Source organism: Ascidiella aspersa, chromosome 2 (genome assembly GCF_963924565.1).
Source record: "Ascidiella aspersa chromosome 2, kaAscAspe10.2, whole genome shotgun sequence".
Lineage (NCBI taxonomy): Eukaryota > Metazoa > Chordata > Ascidiacea > Phlebobranchia > Ascidiidae > Ascidiella > Ascidiella aspersa.
In genome coordinates, this window is record NC_139448.1 from 1,889,265 (window position 1) to 1,909,363 (window position 20,099).

The 20,099-nt window shown below is 35.4% G+C and overlaps 1 protein-coding gene across 1 annotated transcript in view; it reads left to right on the top strand.

Annotated features, from left to right (window-relative positions):
• The window catches only part of LOC146163087 (tubulin polyglutamylase TTLL7-like), a 32,705-nt gene that overhangs the window by 5,317 nt on the left and 7,289 nt on the right, over positions 1 to 20,099 (top strand). The window contains exons 7-17 of the mRNA XM_083381710.1: positions 1,883 to 1,988; positions 4,189 to 4,249; positions 5,077 to 5,163; positions 5,849 to 5,999; positions 6,295 to 6,407; positions 8,059 to 8,155; positions 8,855 to 9,043; positions 9,888 to 9,956; positions 11,623 to 11,819; positions 12,145 to 12,415; positions 14,926 to 15,006. Coding sequence (XP_083237836.1) covers positions 1,883 to 1,988; positions 4,189 to 4,249; positions 5,077 to 5,163; positions 5,849 to 5,999; positions 6,295 to 6,407; positions 8,059 to 8,155; positions 8,855 to 9,043; positions 9,888 to 9,956; positions 11,623 to 11,819; positions 12,145 to 12,415; positions 14,926 to 15,006 — 1,422 coding nt within the window. The remainder of the gene's footprint in view (positions 1 to 1,882; positions 1,989 to 4,188; positions 4,250 to 5,076; positions 5,164 to 5,848; positions 6,000 to 6,294; positions 6,408 to 8,058; positions 8,156 to 8,854; positions 9,044 to 9,887; positions 9,957 to 11,622; positions 11,820 to 12,144; positions 12,416 to 14,925; positions 15,007 to 20,099) is intronic.

Sequence of the window (20,099 nt, forward strand, 5' to 3'; positions counted from 1 at the left end):
TATCGGTGGCTGTCCGATGCCAAACACTTTGTGGTCTTTATTGTTTCGTGTGGCCATCAATAACAGGTGACCACTTCCTAACTAATTCTTTTTTTGGTAAAAAAAACAACTTATGACTAAGGGTTATGCGGCTGATTTTGTTAAAATTAGAATGGAATAAATCCAACAGATGTTGATAATTAATGGAGATTCTTTCGAAAACGTTTACAACATACCACCAACCTCTGTATGGTTAAAGCATGTAGCACGTATAAGCTTTTAATTGAAGAGTCAAATACTTGGAATTTTATCAGTGACCGAGTCCCCCTAAAACGGCTTGGCATTGTTACGTCGAGCTAAGTCATTGTTTGGTCACTTGACCAGCGTTAAGGCTTGACCACATCCGAAACCCTGGTTTATAAAGCACTTGAGAAATGTCCGGCAAATAGAGAAGCGCTTCACAAGCCTACTTCATAAAAGCACTCACCTTTTCTAACTCGCTTTGGACCTATTAATAATCCCTGGTTATTGTATTTGGTAACTTCGAAACTTGGATTTTTTTGAAATTTTACTTTTAAAAAAAGAAAGGCAAACGACAATCATTCGACCCATATATTGACAACAACAACATGTCATTTTTTTTTAATTTGAATTGTCATTTAACATCCTACATTTGGTCTCTCCCATAATATACATACACAAATACACACACATAACAGGGTATATTTATATGTAATCTGAAACAGGTATAGGAAAGGGTGAAAGTAGAATAATTAATTTTCTTACCGATTAACATGAAAAAATTCAAAAATGACGTCACAAATTACGTCTTAACTAGAAGTCTAAAACAAGCAACCTTAGAAAAGCTGGGGTTACCGTTCGATGCGTGCAGAAATATGCAACCAATAATTTAAATGAAATAAATTGCGGATGACATGGTAAAAAAATGATAAAGTCTGGTAAATACCATTTTTACGGGTACGAAATACCAAAAAACTGTATCTTACAGGTTCGCCATTTCAAACCGTTTCGACTCACTTTCACCATTGATAGGGATGTAAAATACTTTTATACGTGTTCCCGAAAATTTGGATAAAAAAGTACCGCAATCCGATATTATAGGCCGATCAACGACAGCCTATTTATGTTTTCTGCCAGAAAAAAACACAGAAACTTCACCCATCCCTTTAGCAGCTAAGCAAACCATCCTATATAAATCTTAGCATCGAAGTTTTGTGGGAACTTTCTGCTTCTCCATCAATCTTGTACTTGAGTAGCACAACACAAAGCCTTAGCGTCCCAATGCCACTTTAAGCGATTCAATCTCGAGTTCGCCGGCTTTTGGGATCGGAATCTTTTCCCTATTCAACCTGTGGTTTGTTACTGTTGAAAGACACAAAGGAAACACTGGCAATTGACATTTTACCATTTCAAATAAAAACTTTTGCGATTCTAGAAAGTCTTGCTATGTTGTTTTGCAATTCTTCTTGATATCAGTTATCATTTTTTGTTCGACTGATATTTTTTCATCATTTTTTGTTCCATTATAGCTCAAACAAATATATTTTTAATAAAGAAAGGAGCTAACTCAGTGATTTTCAACCGTCTTAAACAAGGCCTCAATTTAATTTGAAAAAGTGTAGTGCTAACACTCTGTTGCTCGGGTACACAATTTTGTGAATATGTAATTTATTTAGGTTTAGGTTGAAAATTTATTAAATTTAATTCCCAGACGTAATAAGAATATCAAAGCCCTTACTGACAGAGGTATCATTTTGAACGTTTCGAATAAATCTTTATTAATTTTCATTGGTAAATATGCTGTTCTTCCAGGCATAGTATACTAAAAAATATTTTTTACTTTTTCAAAACAACGCCTTCTAATTTGTTTGTTACGTCACAGGACCTGATTGTAAAAACGCTGATAGTTGCGAGCCCTTATGTGCTTCACTCCTACAGAATGTGCAGACCCGGACAACCACCTCACTCCGACAGTGTGTGTTTTGAAGGTGAGAAAAAGTCTGTTCTAAATGTAGATATTTTTATTTTGTAGCCCTATTATCTAAAGTAGTGTTTCTCAACCCATGGGCCGCGAACCAAAATTTTGTGGCGAATTGATCTGATTTGGTCGCCGACTGCAATAGTTTTAAATGGTTAGATTTATTGAAATTAGTTTTGAGCAAGTTTTCTCCCAAATTTGATAAAATTGCAGAACTTATACAAAGACACGGATTGGAATAAATATAATAAACTTATTCCATCTAATGGCTTATGTTTTGTTCGCTACAAAACGTTTAAGAGAATTGGGCCACCATATTTCCTGTTAGCCTTAAAATGCCATATTGTTAATCAGATTGGTCAACCGTACTTTTGCTCAAATATGGGGTGCCGATACAAAGATAAAATAACAGGTATACGCAAAAGCAAAAAAACAGAAATACGTCATACCGCGACGTCAAAAACAAACAGTCTTAAAAATCTTAGCTCATAGTTTCGATGACGCGCAAAAATATGCAACTATAATATGCAAATATACTGTTGGACATAACGTAGTGAAAAAAACATTATTTACTTTCTCCACGCCTGGGTATGCACTATACAGCATTCCTACCACGATAGATGTTATGCGAGGTATGGAAGAAACCGAATCCGCACGAATTTTATCAATGGCGCTTTATACAAGTCCGTCCTTGGAAATCGAACACCACACAGTTTATACACACAACCAATGTTCTGTGAAGTGTTTGTGTGCGTATGATGTGGTGGAACAACAACATTGTTTCGTAACTCGCCCTTACGGCCTTACCAGTGGTAAAAGTTAGCTGGAACGCTCCGGAACAGCGTTCTGGTAAAATAAATTGTGTTTGCCTTCTCTAATGTTCTTATAAATAGACATAAAAATCCACTTTTTACCTAATTAAGAATGTCAGCGCACCTACAACTCATGTAAACACATGCAATCCACCAGCTACAGCTTGCTCTTAATACAGCCAGGTACTACTCCCGGCAAAAAAATTCTAATTTAAAAAAAATACCAAAAAAAATTGTAATTTGCCGAAAAATAAATTTGCCGAAATGGCGTACCGGTCAAAATTCTGTAATTTTTAGGATTTAAAAAATTTAATTTTGTTACTGGATGAATTATCATCCACAAAAAATCTATAGGAATTCCTAGGCAATCTAAAAAAGGTCACAAAACTTTAAGTAGATAAATGAATTTCACAAGTAAATGGCATCATCAGTTTTTCCACACAAATAAATAGTAAAAAATACTAAAAATGTAACAGGAATAAATGCTGCAGCTTCTCATAGTTGATGTTAGTTTCGGGTGTATATTGTTTGTTAATTTTAAATTTTAAATATTTTTTACTATTTATTTCTGTGGAAAAAATAAAGATGCCATTTGCTTGGAGAAAATCATTTTTTATATTATAAGTTTTAAGAGCTTGTCGCTTGGTTTTTGCTCGAAGTTTTTAAGCTTGTTAAAGTTTTATCGGCGGCATTATGTGTTCTGTTGGAGGACAAGATTCTGTTGTTGAAAAGTCCTATCAACATTAACAATGCCTGGGATTTTTTAACCCTTCCGGACTGTAACTTTTCCCCAAGCATAGCTCGACTAAAAATAGCTGTTGGGCATTAAATGTGAACTGGAGAAGTCTGTTATGAACGTCCTGTCACAAAACACCTTCTCTTGGTTGAAAAGGTTGAAAGCGAAACCATTTCAAACTCTCGCGACCTCCTTTGATACTCGACACCTTTGTTCTGTTGCGTCACAATTGCGCCCTTTGTCTCGCCACAATTACATCGACGGCGGTGCCGAGAATCGAAATGAAATATGGAATTTGTGAAAAGGGTTTTTGTTTTGTAGGATTTCTGTAAATTTGATGCGGCTGGATATTGTAATTACAATTTCTTGGAAACGACGCATAGGGTTCCTTTTTCATTTGTATTAAAGTTTTTGACATTACCTTAAAAATAATTGGCTTATGTGAAGCGTTGATATGAATGTTGTTTTGTTTTTCAAATTATATTAAAAAATTAAGTCGGCCATTTTTAGTTTTATTTTTTTCAGATTTTCAATCAAGTTTGGATTTCGAAATTGCGCATTTTTAAATTTAAAATAAAATTTGCATTATTGAAATAAAAACCAGATAAAGTCAAATTAATTTGTTTAACGCCATTTCCTAATTTGTTTCTTTTTATTTCAAGTTCTTGGCTTCGATATTTTCTTGGACAGAAAGCTGAAACCCTGGCTACTAGAAGTTAACAGGTAAACGATTTGAAACGTTATCGGCAAACATATCTTTTTAACAACAACCGAAAAAGCTTAAAGAAGCAACACATTTGCTTACGAATAAATTAAAATAAATTTGAACGCGAGACATGGGAGTTCGTAGCAATTTTGAGTAAATAATAAACCGTTACTCAAGGTAACTTAACTTTTGCTTTTCTCAGCTTTAAGTAGCGTTGCTTATTTTAGTCAGTTTTATTATTATTATTTTTTTAATTAAAACATTTTTCCTAGTGGGGGAACAGTTACTTCTTGCTAGTTGTTACGTCGTGGATGTTTGTTTCCTATGGGAAATAACGATTGCTTTAAAATAATTTACTAGTTTAAATATAGTTTAACATTTATTTTTGACGCTAATGACTTTACTTTTAGTTGGACAAGTTATTTTGAAACAAAACTCCATAACTCACTTACTAAAGTTTTCTCAAATTATTCCACGAATGCGAGGTTGTCACATATTAAACATTGAACAAATATTACGAACCCCCAATTTCTCAAGAATTTCTCAAGAATTATGATTTTGCCCTGCTTTATTCAGTTGACAATGTAAGTATAAAACAAAAATAAGGTTTCCAGGCACACAAAAGCGGATATTGGTCCCAGCAAATAAAAACATATATAACAAATTGTATTCTATCAAAAGTGCACAGCGCCTATGTAAACCTCGTGGACAAAGCAGTTCAATAACGAACTTACCAGTTGCTGTTGTTCCAAGCTGGGTCTCTTGAGGCTTGCTAGTAAAGAGATATGCTACACACAAGTAAACCATGAACAAATATTTGAAACTTATATCGCGTTGTTTTAAGAGCGCCAAGTTTTGGAGGAGACGAGCGAATCGACCAGGAGATTAAGGGAGGGGTGATCGGCGACGCTCTTAAGCTTGTCAACATCAGGTGAGTAACGTTAGCTTTGATAGACAGATAAGGGTTACTATGTTACTTGACTATATTTGTCCACTACTAAGTACTCGACACTTTTTAAGTGATAGAATCGACTTGCTTCCCTTTGAGCCTGTGTAGATCAGTTGGTAGAGCGACGGTATCGGTATGATCGAGGTCGTGAGTTCGAACCTCACCACAGACTATTTTTTTTGCTTAGCTGTTTTTTCAGCCCGCTCTAGCTTGTCCGTTGATCCTGATTAGATCAACTGATTTTGGTCAATAACCTTTCCGAAGGCACCCGCTATATTGCTCGCGTGTGTTTATAGCAGGTTGTTTAAACTGTGGTCTACTTCTTGTGGGTACGTAAACTAGGCTAAGGGGCCCACGAAAGCCAAATTAAAATATTACTGTATTAATTAAAAAGTTATGACTTTTTCTAACCGAAGAGTTGATTAAAAAAAGGCTTTGCCCTGAATGTATTTAGACTCTATTTCAGCTTAACATTTTTTTTAGACCAACAACAGCAGGTTTTCTAAGTCTACCTGTTTTATGAATTTAATGTATGACGTCAGCTCTAACAAATTGCCGACCCTGGCCCTTCAAAGCAAAAAAAAGTTGGATTTCCGCATTAAAAAAACTTCAAGAACCATTGGTTTATTGGCATATTCAAGATTGAAACTTTTACTTTTACCTCCAGGGTAAGCGACAAGCGACGCAACCTTGCAAGTCAGAAGGCTGAAGCTCAACGTCGTCTCTTGCGACCTTCCCAACACAGGATGCCTTCCAACTACAACATGAGCTCCACAGCTCAACGAAAGTTCATCGTTAATAGACGCAAGGAGGAACTAGTGAGTAACTTTCCACGCTAGAAATATTTTAGATTTCTCAAGGGTTAAAATATTTGTAAGTTTATGCCCAGGTTTAGGGCTTTAAAAATGTAGTATTTAGTGCTTTTACTTCAATATTTAGGTGTTTGCAATTAATGCCCTATTAATTCTAATTTATACTTGTTGCCTGTAGGTTAAAATAATTCTAATTCCATGTCTCTTTCTAGACTCTAGTAATCAGTGCTACACTTTTTCCTAATTTATAATTTTTTGCCTCAGTTTAAAATGCTGATTTAACACTACTGTTTCCCGACAGATCGAGAAGTTGGGTTGGGTTCGTAAGGAAACATTGAGAGAAGAACATGAGGACGCCAACAGTGGTGGTTACGTCAGGGTATTCCCCTGTCTCGATAAGACACAGATGAAAAAGTGAGTCGAGGTTATTCTTGGAACATTCTACGCTATTTTCATTGGAATGCGCTTGTTTTTTGTGATAAATTCGAGGTCTCTGCTCTTTAGATTAAGTAAATTTGTACAACACGCTTGGCCCGATCTTACGAAATGCACAATATTTATTTTATTTATTTATTTCCCTAATGGTGCTTCTTAGTCTCTATGGCAGTGGTTCTCAAACTGGGGTCCGCGGTCCTTTTGGGGTCCGCGAGACAATTTTCTGGGACCGCGAAGCAACTAACAAAAAAATCAACACCACTCTCCTGAAGAAGATAATTTTTCGGGCAATAAAACTTTTCCAAACCAAGCTGATTAGTTGTTTATTCACGTTATTGCACACTTTAAGTAGTATTGTGCATTGTGACGTCATAGTGTTGCGTTGTGCTAGTGAGAATTACGTTTTTACAGCTTGCTGCGCTGCCACTGTAGGCTGCCAGGACAGATGCCAATAAAGCAACAACAAAAGCCGACACTCCGGCTCCAATGTAATAAAGCATGTTTTGGTTGGCACTGTTGGTGGCAGTGCCAGGCTCTGTAGTTTGGGAGCTTGCGGTCGTCGGAGCAGATTTATTAGTGACATTAAAAGTAAAGTTTGATGTTCCTTGGCTGTTGCTCACCACCAGTAGGTACTCTCCAAGGGTGTAGGTTTTCTACAAACAAGCAAATGTGCTTATGACTAAAATAAGTTGTCGGGTGAAAAACAGTTCGTGATTACTTCACTCAAATAAAGTGATTCGTTAGAGGTTAGCCGAGCTGATAGCAAAGAAGCAAGTGCACCCGTCCCATTGATACCATAAAAAACAACGTGTTATTTTGTGTTTATTTCTGTATATTTTTAAGGGGACCGTGAGCAATTAAAAATATTGTTGGGGGACCGTTGCGTAATTTTTTTTAAAAAGTTTAAGAACCACTGCTCTATGGGAAGCCGACTGCAGTAATTCACATGGTTAGATTTAATTGAGGTTGGTTCAAAATTTGTCCAAAATTTAGGAAAATTGTGTAAGCAAAATAAAGACGTGGCTCATATTATCAAATTCGAACTTATTTATGCCGATGTTCGTTTTGTTGACTTACAAAAAGTTCAGTAGAAATATTTTGGTCGCTAAAGCTTCAATGTTATACTTACGCTTGGTAATTGGGTCGCCGTGAAAATACGCTGAACAACAGTGTCTTAAAGTGGGTGACTTTCAGTAGGTTGTGGGTTGAAAACTATAAATGCTTAAAAAAAAAAAAAATATTGATATAGCTCTTCTGTTGTCTCCATTTGTACTAAACGTTTGTAGTAGACAGCCATTAAGTTTGTTTCTACTTCAAAAATATTTATTTTAGGCCTTGACGATAAAGTACAGTCGAAATATTGTCGAATGCGTTTTAATAATTGTTAAGCTGAACACGTTAATTATATTTCTACAAAACCCTTGGCTCGTTTTCACGAAATCTGTAATTTTTCCTTTATTCCCTTAAATCGTTTGACTTTAAATTGGTTTGGTCTAGTTTGAAGTTAAAATAATATTACCTTGTATTTTTAATGTATTTATTCACATCCCCACTAATACCGAGTTATTGTGGTTGCAATTAAGTTTAAGTATGTTATTAGTTTGTTACTGGTTTTATTTTTTTATTTCAGATACACGGACCTTCTCAGCGACGCGTTCCAGCTTTTTCTTCAGTCACGATCTGCCCCTTTCCAGAAGAATATAATCGACCACTACCGCCTCCAGCGGGTAAGTTGACAAGTAAAACTTATAGTTTATCAGAGTTATTATGATTTGCTTCACATTAAGGTGGCTATGATCTACTACCTTCAGAAAATTTGTTGGAAGTAACACTGATCTTAATTTTTTGAAACAAACTTGAAAATGTTGCCTTTCTTTTGATCGTCGCCTTGGTGTTTCTTCAGGACAAAATTACTTCACTTTTACTGCTCAAAATTCACAATACACAAGAATCTCAACTATTTTATCCTGGCGCCAGACTTAAGTCCTTGGTTACCCAAAATCCAGTTGAAAATCTTTGCTTTTGAAGAACATTTAGCTTAAACCTTCTATGCTAAAACTCACCAGATAACATGTTTCTAACTCAGCGTTGAAATGTTCCTATACTAAAAGTATATTAAATTTCTCATTTCTTATTGATAACACTGTTGGGAACGTTGGGGCATTATGGTTGGAGGCTGTAGTAAGACGTAATGAGAATACCAAATCCCATACAGAAATAGGTAAAATTTTGAACGTTTCGAATAACTCTTTATTCGTTTACAACATCATTTCGATTTTTGATGTCGAAAATAAAAGATTTATTATAATAGTTCAAAATGCTTTTAACTCCCGTATGGGCTTTGATAATCTTACTACAGCTAAAATCATTTTTGAAATAGGCTTCAGAAGTAGATTTATCTTTTCGCTCCCATTGTGCATCTTCAGGAGGATGAACTCCTGGATCTGATCGAGCAATGCGAGGCTGAAGAAGGAATCCGTCCTCCTCAACCGAAAGCTCTCTCCAGCATGCCTGTGATCACTCCTCCTCCATCAAGATCAAAATCCAGGAGGGAGTACGGAGAATCGTCTTCATCCTCTTCATCTGATGATGATGAGGATCGTGAATCTTCCGAGGTACGAAAATAGGACTAGAGGATGTTTATAACATAGCGTTTCATTAGTATGACGTTATATCTAGTCCTTTAATTTCTGAACCTTTTTTGGCACGATCGAAATACTTAAGTATTACTGCGAAGGTTCAGTGACCCAATTCTATTCAGTAGACTTTTTAGAAGACATTAGCAGAAATGAATTCAAATATTCAAATTTTTAAGCCATGTCTTAGTACTACTCCGCATTTTTTTTCCGTCGCCGAATAACTGGTCCGTCAGGTGGCGCTAGATACCTATAAATTTCAGTCAACGATGCTTTAGCTTTTTACAAATAAGAGCAATGGCCTTAGATAAGTAAAGCAGAGATTCTTTTGTGTCAATTTGGACATTGAGTTAGATTCTCGGATTAGTAGATTAGGTTTCCAAATTGATTTTTTAGGCGGAGAGGGGAGAATTGGACCTAGGACTTGCACGATAAATTTCTGATAACTTTGCCAGTAAAAAGGTTATTCACTTAAATAAAGGAATCAGGTGGCACTGTATAAAGACAAATTGTATTTGATTCTCGACAAGCTTTTTGCACAACCTGCTTCATCAGGTCAAAGTACAAATACGGTAATATACAAAGATCACTTAACTAAACCATCGTTATTGAGTAAGCTTCCTTTTCACAAATGGCCATAAGCATTAAACTATTTGACATAACAGAAATAATTTATTTACACAAAACTTAAATCATTATTTTCTATGTTTCTATACGTGCAGTTTAATCCTAACCATGAACCACGAAATGCAAGTCTATGATCTAACGTTACATAGCTTCGTTAAAATATTGTGTTGTGATTGCACCTACCCACTTTTCGCAGGACGAAGAACGTCGAACCCGAAGCAAGGGAATAAAGTCGTCTCCTGAAGCTGAAAAAGCTGCTTTCCTGGTTCGTTTGTGTGAAAAAACATGCCTTTTATATAACCGTTTGTAATAGCGTTTTTTAAAGTTAACTCATGAAACCCAACTTTTTAAATCAACAATATATACTTATTACGTTCGTTTAAACCACACGCGCAATGAAATCACTAAAACTGCCGAAATTCAAATAATAAAGTTTAGCAGGCCACTTAACAGGCATTGGCGGGTCATCGGTTGCACTCCCCTGATTTATAAATAGCTACATCAATTGTGCTAATTGGCGCTCAGGTCGGATCCAGACCGCGCCAAGGCAACCTAAAATCGGCAAGGTAGAGAAACGTTACTCAACCTAACATACCGACGCCGTTTTTTTCGGTTATCTTAGGTTAAATGACGTTTTTTGATTTTTAAGTTGACTTGACGTGAAAATGTCATGTTGACCATCCAGCGTTGGTAAATTAAGTTTTGACGTTTTTTTTTAAATATTTTCCATTTTAAAAACGCTCCATTGAATTACAACCCAGTTACATTGATTGCGCTAATTATCGCTTACAGCCGTTTCTTTCGGTTATTAAAGGTTGAATAACGTTTCTTGACCTTTAGATTGGCTTGATGCGCTCTGAAACCGACCAGGAATCCAAAACGTCGGCGTCGTTTACTAATTAAGGCCTTCTAGTGTCCTTAGGGCGACTTGCCATCCCACATTGTCGGCCAATTAAAATAAATACGTTTTGAAGGCGATTGAAATTGCATTGTGTCAGATTCATTTCGATGTGAAATCGAATTTCCAGCTGTCTGAAACCTCAGGGTTTACGGCTACCTCGATTAAGCACTGCGTCCGTTACATGGAGCGTTTTAATTCGATATAGGAGCTTAAAATGTACGAGCTGAAAATGTCTGGTCGTTTGTGCGTGAACTGGCAATGTACGATGATATTGGTTCAGACCTTTGTGGAATCTGTACAGATCAAAAACATTATTTAGCTGGGCTTTTAGGATGTGAGCTATTTAAACAACATTTTCCAATCAGTGTTTTGCAAAAAAATATGCAATTTAGCAAACGAACTGGTTCTGATTTTACACTAAGGAATTAATACCTGAATGAGAATTTTTAAATGCTAACCGGAAGGTTAAAAAGAACTGTTCACCATCCTTATTAAACTTGCAACCTTAAAAAGAAGTGGGTTGGAAATTTGTCATCGGGTTGTACTTTGTTTCAGTCGATTTTTTTTTGTTTTCTCTGCTTGGTTTGGTGTTTTAGGATGAACCTAGTCAAACTTTTTAAATAATTTACAGTTAATTGCCATATTGCGTTCTTTATAGTTCCCTGAATGAGATTATGGTGATCGTAATAATTGACTAATAAAGTGTTAAAATTGCTAGAATAAAATCTTACATAAAATTCAGCAAAGTCTATTCCTTTGTGCATTTTTTTTGTTTCACAAAATATCAAGAGATCTATTACACACCGCGCGTTTTGTTTTTTTAGCTTTATTTTTACTTAATCAAAAAAAAATATATATATTAAAGTTAAAATGAAAAACAGCTTTATTTATTGGATAAAGAGATATTTATACAAGACTGTAAATTCTGTTTTTAAGGTAATTCCTTTTTAGCATTTCTCACCTATTTTTGAAAATATTCAAGTAATAACAAAACACCTGTGACCTCTGGTTGACCTTTAACCCTCCCCAGGCCCGCTACGGTAGTGGTCGTCAGAGGGTTAACCTGACCCCCCCAGTACGAACCCCCTCCAGAAGCGGACGAGCACCGGCCCTGGATCGACCAACATCGACCAATCAGCGCAGGAGGATTCAGTCACGTGACGGGCGCCGACCAATCAGACAACAGAAGGCTGGAGATTTAAAGAAGCGATCCTTGTCGGTTCAAAAGTGAGTTTTTGCTTGAAATTTGTTTTTCTTTAACGTTTTGAAGATAACACATGCTTTACATAAAGCATTTGAATCTTTAAAAGGATTTGAATCAAGTCTTGGAATGTTTTTGAACTGATTTATATATTGAAAAGTCTATGAAAAACTGTAAGTTTTTTTTTTAATTTTTAGAACTCAAAATTTAAATTTATACCTTACTAAAAAAAATTCCCCTTAAAACTTCCAACCACCAGTTTGCCTCATTTATAACCTGTTTTTTTCAATTTTTTCACTTAATTTTTTTTTTGTAATTTTTGAAGAGACTTTATTTTTCCATTATTTTTAGCTTAACCCGAGATCCGACCGAAGTCTCCCCCTTCCCCCTCCACCACCAGGGGCGCACCGAGCTGACCACCGCCACAGGAGGTCGCACCCCGCTCCGTCGTCATGGCAACACCGCGTTTATCTCCCTTAGCGACGACATGTTCTCGTTTGAGGGGATTTCCCCGCGAGACCGCGACGAAATGAACACAAAGCGGACACTGGAGGCGCTGGAGCGCACGCGGATAAAGTTCCCGGGAAAAGCTGATGACGAGGCCGATAAGCTCATGGACGCCGTGAGTGACTTTCGTGATACGTTCGTGAGCGCTCATATTTATCCGTGAGCTGCATATGATTGACGTCTGAGATGGTCGTTCAACTCATGCAGTGAAAAATGTCTAATGAGCAACCTTTTTAAATTTGCAACATACAAAAGCTTGTTAAACAATCTATTCAGCCATTATTCACTTTGCATAAAAAGGTTTGGCTACATTCGAAATTTCATGAGGTGAAACCCGCTGCGTTAGTTCATAAATTATGGTTAAATTCCCATAACAATTAGTAATCGAACCGGCACCGATATTACGGGACATTCAACGTACGGAAGAGCTTGGGAAACTTTGAAGCCTAATGCGGCAATTTTACGGAAACAATAATTTTAATAAATAATTAAACGAACTTGACTGTCAATCAAAGGAAATGAACCAATAGTTGACAACGTTTTTGTTGATTTACAGAATGGTTTTAAATGTGTAAAAGTTTTTTTTTATTATCTAGCAGGTTTTGTGGGTGGTGAAATTCTCATTTTTCAAAATGTTACTTTTCTTAAACCCAAAAACATGAAAGAAATGCTTCCATATAGGTAATTTTCACACAAAAATTGCAAGCTTTTAATCCGTTAATTGGCCTTAGCAATCGTTCAAACCTAACGCGATATTCTCCTCAAAATATATTTTTTTGCCTTATCTTATTGCAGTTAAATTCGTGCTTACGTGCATAAAATTAAAAGGAGAAAGCAGTTGGCTCAAATGCCCCTTATCCATTTATAAAACCCCTTTAACCACAACAAACTCCTTGAAATACACATTTTGCGATTATTATCGCTGATCCAGAATGCGATTTCTGTGCCATGAGTTTCTCCCCTTAATTTCGCCATCAATGCCCACTTTACATAGTTTTTTAACCGTCTTTACGATTAAACATTGGCTCCATTTTAAATTTATAACGTAAGAAGTACAAACTGTATGCAAGCTAAAAGAAAAGTGATTTTTTAAGCGAATTTTGAAGAAATTTGCTGCGACATATTAACGCGCTTAAAACAGTTTATTTTCCAGGTTTTATTAAAAATTATTGATTCAAAGACTGCTTTGTTTTTTTTTCAAAACACGTTCGACCCAAACTTTCCACGTAAAAAGTAATTATTGAATCGTATGCAGTAAAAAGGAAAAAGTCAGTTTAAATCGAATTTTATGGAAATTTTCCGCGACGTAAAAGGTGCATTAAGTACCTTTCCAATTTTTCCTGATTTTATTTAAAATTATTATTGAAGGGCTGTCTTGATTTTTCAACACATGTACGCACCAGACTTCAGGTAAACAAACGTGTTTTTACCAAGTTCTTCAATCTACGTAAGATGTTGTTGTTGCTGCGATCAAATCACAACACGTAAAGCCGTTTAATAATCCATTAATATAACATCACGCCACTCCATATCAATAATTCAACCGTTTAGAAAGGATTTTACACTCTAGCGGTTTCTACTGAGGCGTCCCTCGATTTTACGTGACGTATAGTGACGTCATACCCTGATTTGCGGGTCGCGTTATGACGTAAATAGCGTTTGGCCTTAGTATTGCATTAGAACCTTTTATAATGGACTTGATGATTATTTATTTATGCTTATTATTGACTGGAAGGCTGAATTTTAAACTCGACATCAAAGCAGGATTATTTTATTAATGCTGACTTTAGGAAAATGGTGTTCAACTTGTGAGTAATTGCCTCCAAGGGATATTTATTTTGTATCGGACGAGTACCGATACCACCCTAGTATCGGACGAATACCGATACTACCACTTGGCATCGGGTATCGGCCCCGATCCGATATTATCGGACGTGCCTAATTTTAGTGTTCTTTATAATTTTTTGCTTATATTATACCACTTTATCATTTTTTGAAAGGGTTATATCGATTTAGTGCTTAACATGGGTATTGAGTTGACACCAAAAATGTTAAGAATCCATGCTTTAAGGACAGGGTGATTACAAGAACGTTTACACATCTTGTGTTATTAGCACAAATTGACATTGATTAACCCTAGATGAAGTGTGCTTCAAGTAATTATTGAATAAACAACATTAAAATTATAGACAAATCTTGTGTTATTGGCACTTTACTAATAATATTGTGTTATTCCTTATTAGTATATCACTTTATCTACTTTTAAAGGGTTAATCAATATTCTTTGGAACACAATATTCGTTTTTTTAGTAATTTTAATAAACTTATCAAAGAGATGATGGCATGTAAATTACGAAATGAAATGTCGATTTTATCGAATATTATAGCTTGGATATTTTTATTGAAATTAATCAATATTGATGTATTACTTAGCAGGGATGTTGACGCCAAAAGTGTGTTAAGAACCACTGCTTTAGAGACAGGTGTTTACAAAAGCGCCTGATATTATTTGCAACATTTCTTGTGTGATTAGCTCTAATACACGCGCTCCTCTATTAACTTCAAATCAACGGACAAGTGTTTGTTTGTATTCCTCGCATTCCAACGTTTAATGTTTTGTTGCAGATAATGGAAGACTGGAAGTTCCACAAACCAAGAGTTGCAACTTACTGGTTTGTCAAGCTCGACGCAGTCAAGCGGAAAAAGGTGATAACGTATATTTTATTTTCAATTTCCGTTTTTCTGTGCAAAATTTTGTTACGACCAAGTCGCTTAAATATTGGGAAATTACAATCAATTTCGTGTAAAACTTCTTCACAAACTAAAACATATTATTCCATTTGTATAATTTCTGCATGCTGATAATGTTAGGGACGTTTTTCTCTTGTTTACAAACACAACAAACAACTTAAAGAATCGTAATTTCAAACAAAAGTAAAAAAGCGAAAACGCCTGGATTCAAAAGAAAAATGGCGTCGGTCGCATCAAGCGATAAAAAACGCGATTCGAGATTTACTCAATATCTCACAACACGCAAGCGAGCCAAGCATTGACGTTATCAGATCCAAGCAGCTCAGGGCTCAAATTGGATCGCGTCAAAGACAATAATGCCACGCTGTAATCGAATCGCGACCTTCGGGCCATATGCCGGTCACGACCCCGATCGATTGACCGCACATCGGCCGGGTTTGGAGACCCGAAAGCCCGCAGAATATCCGTAGCGTCCCAATGTGCAATCCATCACTGTCAAAATGCCTTAGTCGTGTGTTTTTATCGCCTTTTTTGGCAGCGGCGCGTTTTTTCTTGCCTTGCTGAGCGTTTTTTCTGTACATCAGCAAAACTGGAATTTCTCCTTGAATATTAGACCTGAGTTTAATGGATCGAATTGGTGCTGTGTTGGGTTAATAAGGGTGATTTTGTTAGCAGTTTCTTTGTATACCCAAACTAACTTCTGCCGAGTTACCTGGCCTGTTGGATTAAGTTCGGGTTCCCAGTGTGACGTTGATTTTTGACTTTATTTCACGAAAATGATACTCGTTACATTTTCAAAATATAGAAAAGTGGTTACGGAGTCCTGCGTCAAACTGATTGCGCACTCTTAGATGAGAGTTGTTTTGGGGGCATTTTTGCTTTTATAAGATTCACAAAACGAACAATAAAACCATTTTTTTTGTTTTCAGTTCTTAAATGCGAAATCAATATAAATGGTTTTATTTTTACATAGTTTTGCATTTTTTATGTTTTATGAATTGCAATACTTTCCCTTAAACAAGGTATAAACAGATTATGTTCTGATAAAAATAAGTTGTTAATTGACGATCTTTTTATGAAAATTACAAATAAAATGTTGACATTTAAAATTGGAAAGATCTTTGCCTATAACTTAAAAAAAATTTATAACTTTATTTAAAAAGAGCAAAAAATGGTCTCTCGCAAAACACCCATGTTTCAATTTTCACTTAAAGAAAGCAATAGGTTTTCACTGTAGCACAACATCGATCAATCTTCTTCGTGACTCCAATAATCATTTTAGATACGGATTTACCAAAATATCGTTTCAGTTGAAAATAGCAAAGCGTCGCATTCAACGCCCTGTTTCAATTTACGTTTTTATTTGAGCGCAACTTTCTTGGCCTTCGTTTTGACTTCAGGCGCTGTATACAGGCAGACCGCCACTTTGCCGAGAATAACTTTCACGCGCAGATCTTATTCGATTCTCGTTAGTCTCATATCTCAGCTGCATCATCGCTAGATTACGCTGTTGCCAATAACTGCTCGAGATAGGTTTTCTCCTGCCGACTTTTACGCTTTTCTCAATAAAAACGCAAGAAGCAATTCGATGAAAAGAGTTCATGATTCAATACCTTAGTTTGGTCAATGTAGTAATACTTGCATTCAATATAGAAAGAGACATTTTTTAATAATTTTAAATTCTTAGTAGTTTCCGTTGGTGTTTTAAAATTGTTTAAATAAACTTTCAACTTTTAGAAAATAAAATATTCAACCTTGCAAAGCTATTTTAAAAAAAACCTTAGAAAAAGTCATACCTTTAAAAGGATAAATACAGTCAGTTAAGCTCATAATAACAAATAAAAATGCTTGCAGATAGTTTTGGCCGTTAAAAATTTTGCTATCGTAATTTTAACCTGACCCGACCTTTAAAAAAGCCTCAATCACACTTAATCCTTAAAATAACCAAGCATTCCATTATACCTTGATGTTCAAACCCGACAATATTGTCACACCAGTCATCCCACGAAAGTATGCGGAGGTACAGGCGCACCCTTCTGTTAAATTAACCCAAGACGTGTCGCTATTTTCACAAATGTTGCGTTTTACCGGTAATAGAGGAGTGAGTGTTTTTTTAACCCTATGTTTGTAAGATTTTTTTCTCCAAAGAAAATTTATTTTGTTTGATTGCATTTAATATTAAAATAAGCATGGTGCATTTCAATTCTGACGTAATTCTTATATATGTTTATAAATTGTAAATTTTATTGATATTAAAAAGGCAAATTTTGCATAAAACTGCTTTATTTGCTGCAATGCTGATTGGGAAATAAGTTTTGTTCAATGTTAACGACATTTATAACTAACATTTGAATAAACATGTACAGTTGTTTCTAAGGTTTAGCATTTGTAAGTATAAGGAGAATACAGGGATAGCAATATTTTCGTAAAAATGGAAAAAATTACTTCAGAAATCTAAATTACCGCGCAAACCTAGAGAGAATACAAGAATATACCAACTTAAAAAATAAATCACCTCAACCAGCTAAATTGTAACGGAAACCTGAGGATAATACAAGAAAACCAACATATTTGTAAAAATGAGAAACAAATCACCACAGCGAGTTAAATTGTAACGTAAACTTTATAAGAATACAAAAACATACAAAAAAGTAACCGCAGCGATTTAAATTGGCAGCTGCTGCGCCAGACCAACTAGGTGATTTTTTCTCGGCGCAAAACGCGATATCTCGCCTCGCCGCTTATTTATCGATTAGGGAAGCCTTCTAACCTCCCTTCCTCGTTTAACGCAAGCGATCGGCTCGATTAAGGGCTTAACCCTTGACCCACAACAATGTGTGACGTCACTTTTAAGTGGGGGTGCGAATCGTGACGTCGCTAACAATGACTCACCCCTCGCTCGATGCACAAGAAGGTACGCGGGGTTATTTTACCCCTGTTGTCAACTGTTTCGTAATTTTTGTTTTCAGGTTGTTGTTTTTGTTGCATTCGTGAGATGAATTATTCTTGAAATAGAAACAATTTTTAAACTTTATTTTTTTGCATTCATGGGAATGTTTGGGCGAGCTTTAACAAAAAAAACACCTTTTATTTGTACATTACGGGTCAAAACTTTATTTTCTTTAAACTTTGTTTTTGACAATCAGGTGGGAGTCTTACGACAAAAAAATTCATGACAAATATTTATTTTTTATTCTTTGCAGTTTCGTCGTGCTAAATATGTTCCAAGCCCCCTGCAAATGAAAATTGGGTTTTAATATAACTTTTTGATCAAACTATTTTTATTTTTTTCAACTTTGTTGTTTGCTTTTGTCTGTAGTTCTTTTAACAGTTAAACCGATCTCAAAATATTTAAAAAAGTTTTAGCTGGTTTATAAATAATCACTAAAACAGGTTTAAAATTGCCCAAATTCGTTAACCAATGGGAACAGCAACAGAAACATAGATATATACAATGTGTAATCTGTGATCAAACCATTCCAATGCAAACAGTTATTTTTTTTATTTTTTTACCAAACTGTTGACAACATACTTTCCTACGCACCAAGTCTATTTACTTAAAAAAATGCTATAAATGTTTTCAAGCATTATCACAGCTTTATTTTCTCCATATCTCGTGTTCTATTCGTTGTTAGCGTCAGCAAAAGTTCTCCTGAAATAGAAAACTGCAAATGTGTTTTTGTCGCGCTATTGCTTACCAACTAATGACCTTGGCCCGCGTGTGACCTTGAGCCACGACGGTACCACGTGTTTTTGCGCACTTTTATATCGACTTTATTTATGTTGTCATAGCTTAATAACGACGCCCCACTTCCAAACCTTATTGGGCGAAATAATTTGAAACCTGGGTTCCGGTCTGAATCACACCTATTCATGTTCATACGACACCAGAAATCAAAACAACAAATTTTTTTAAGGTCACGAAAAAACAATTTTGAAGCACTTGTTCGGAGATTTTACTGCCCTGATCATAAATTGAATAACAACATAATAAATTGCGTTATACCAAGCGTAAACGCATTTCTATTCTTTTAGTTTGAATGTCTATTAAAAGTAATCTTTCCGACAATAAAAGAGCAAGATCAGAAAAGAAAGACAATCATACGGTTAATTCGCTATGACAACAAATTCTTTCAATATATTTAAAAAAACTTGTTTATATTGATGTGTGTTCTAGGGATAGATCAATATACCGGTGCACCGATATTCAGCTTCTTCCGATATATCGATATCGGTAAATTTGGCAAAAAGCATTTTCTGATATTATACTACGAAAACATTATATACCATTTACATAAAACAAACAAATTTACTTACTTTCTGAACTCGCAAGATTTATTTCCAGGCACCAAAAAGTGTTGTATGCCAATCTGTTATCTGTTCCTTGTAATATTTGTATCTACTTTTGTGTTTGTCAGTTAACCCTTATTTGTTCGCATTGTAGCAACAAATAAACATTTATCTTATTTAGCCAAGTATTGGAGTTGGACAGCCTCCCATTAATTATCTTTCTATATTTGCGTTTGACAAGTTGTGGGGTTTGGCCATTTATTATCCTTTTTTATCTTAATCGGTGCAAATTACAAAAGCTTAAACAGCAAATGTATTTCGAATAACTTTAAATATGCTGTTGCTGCCAGGCATAGTATATTTAAAACAGGTTCCTCTGGCAATATATATTATTTTCTACCAACGTTTCGGCTTACTATCCGGCAAGCCTTCGTCAGGGACTGACACACAAAGCCAACAAGACACAAAGCCAACAAGACACAAAGTAAAATCACAATAAGAAAAAAAAAGGAGATAAATAACTTTGTTGTTTTCTTGTTTATTATTTAGTACTGATCTATCCTTATAAGAAATCGCTCAATAACTTGTTATCCGGTTTAAAAGTATAATATTTGACTTTTTTACAAATTACGCCACCAAGTCAAATCATAACAGGACTAAAACAAATGACCTTAGTAAACCTGGGGTTATAGTTCGATGTAGTGCATAAATATTTAACTGGAATCTTATTTTAAATATATTTAAGTAGATGGCGGGAT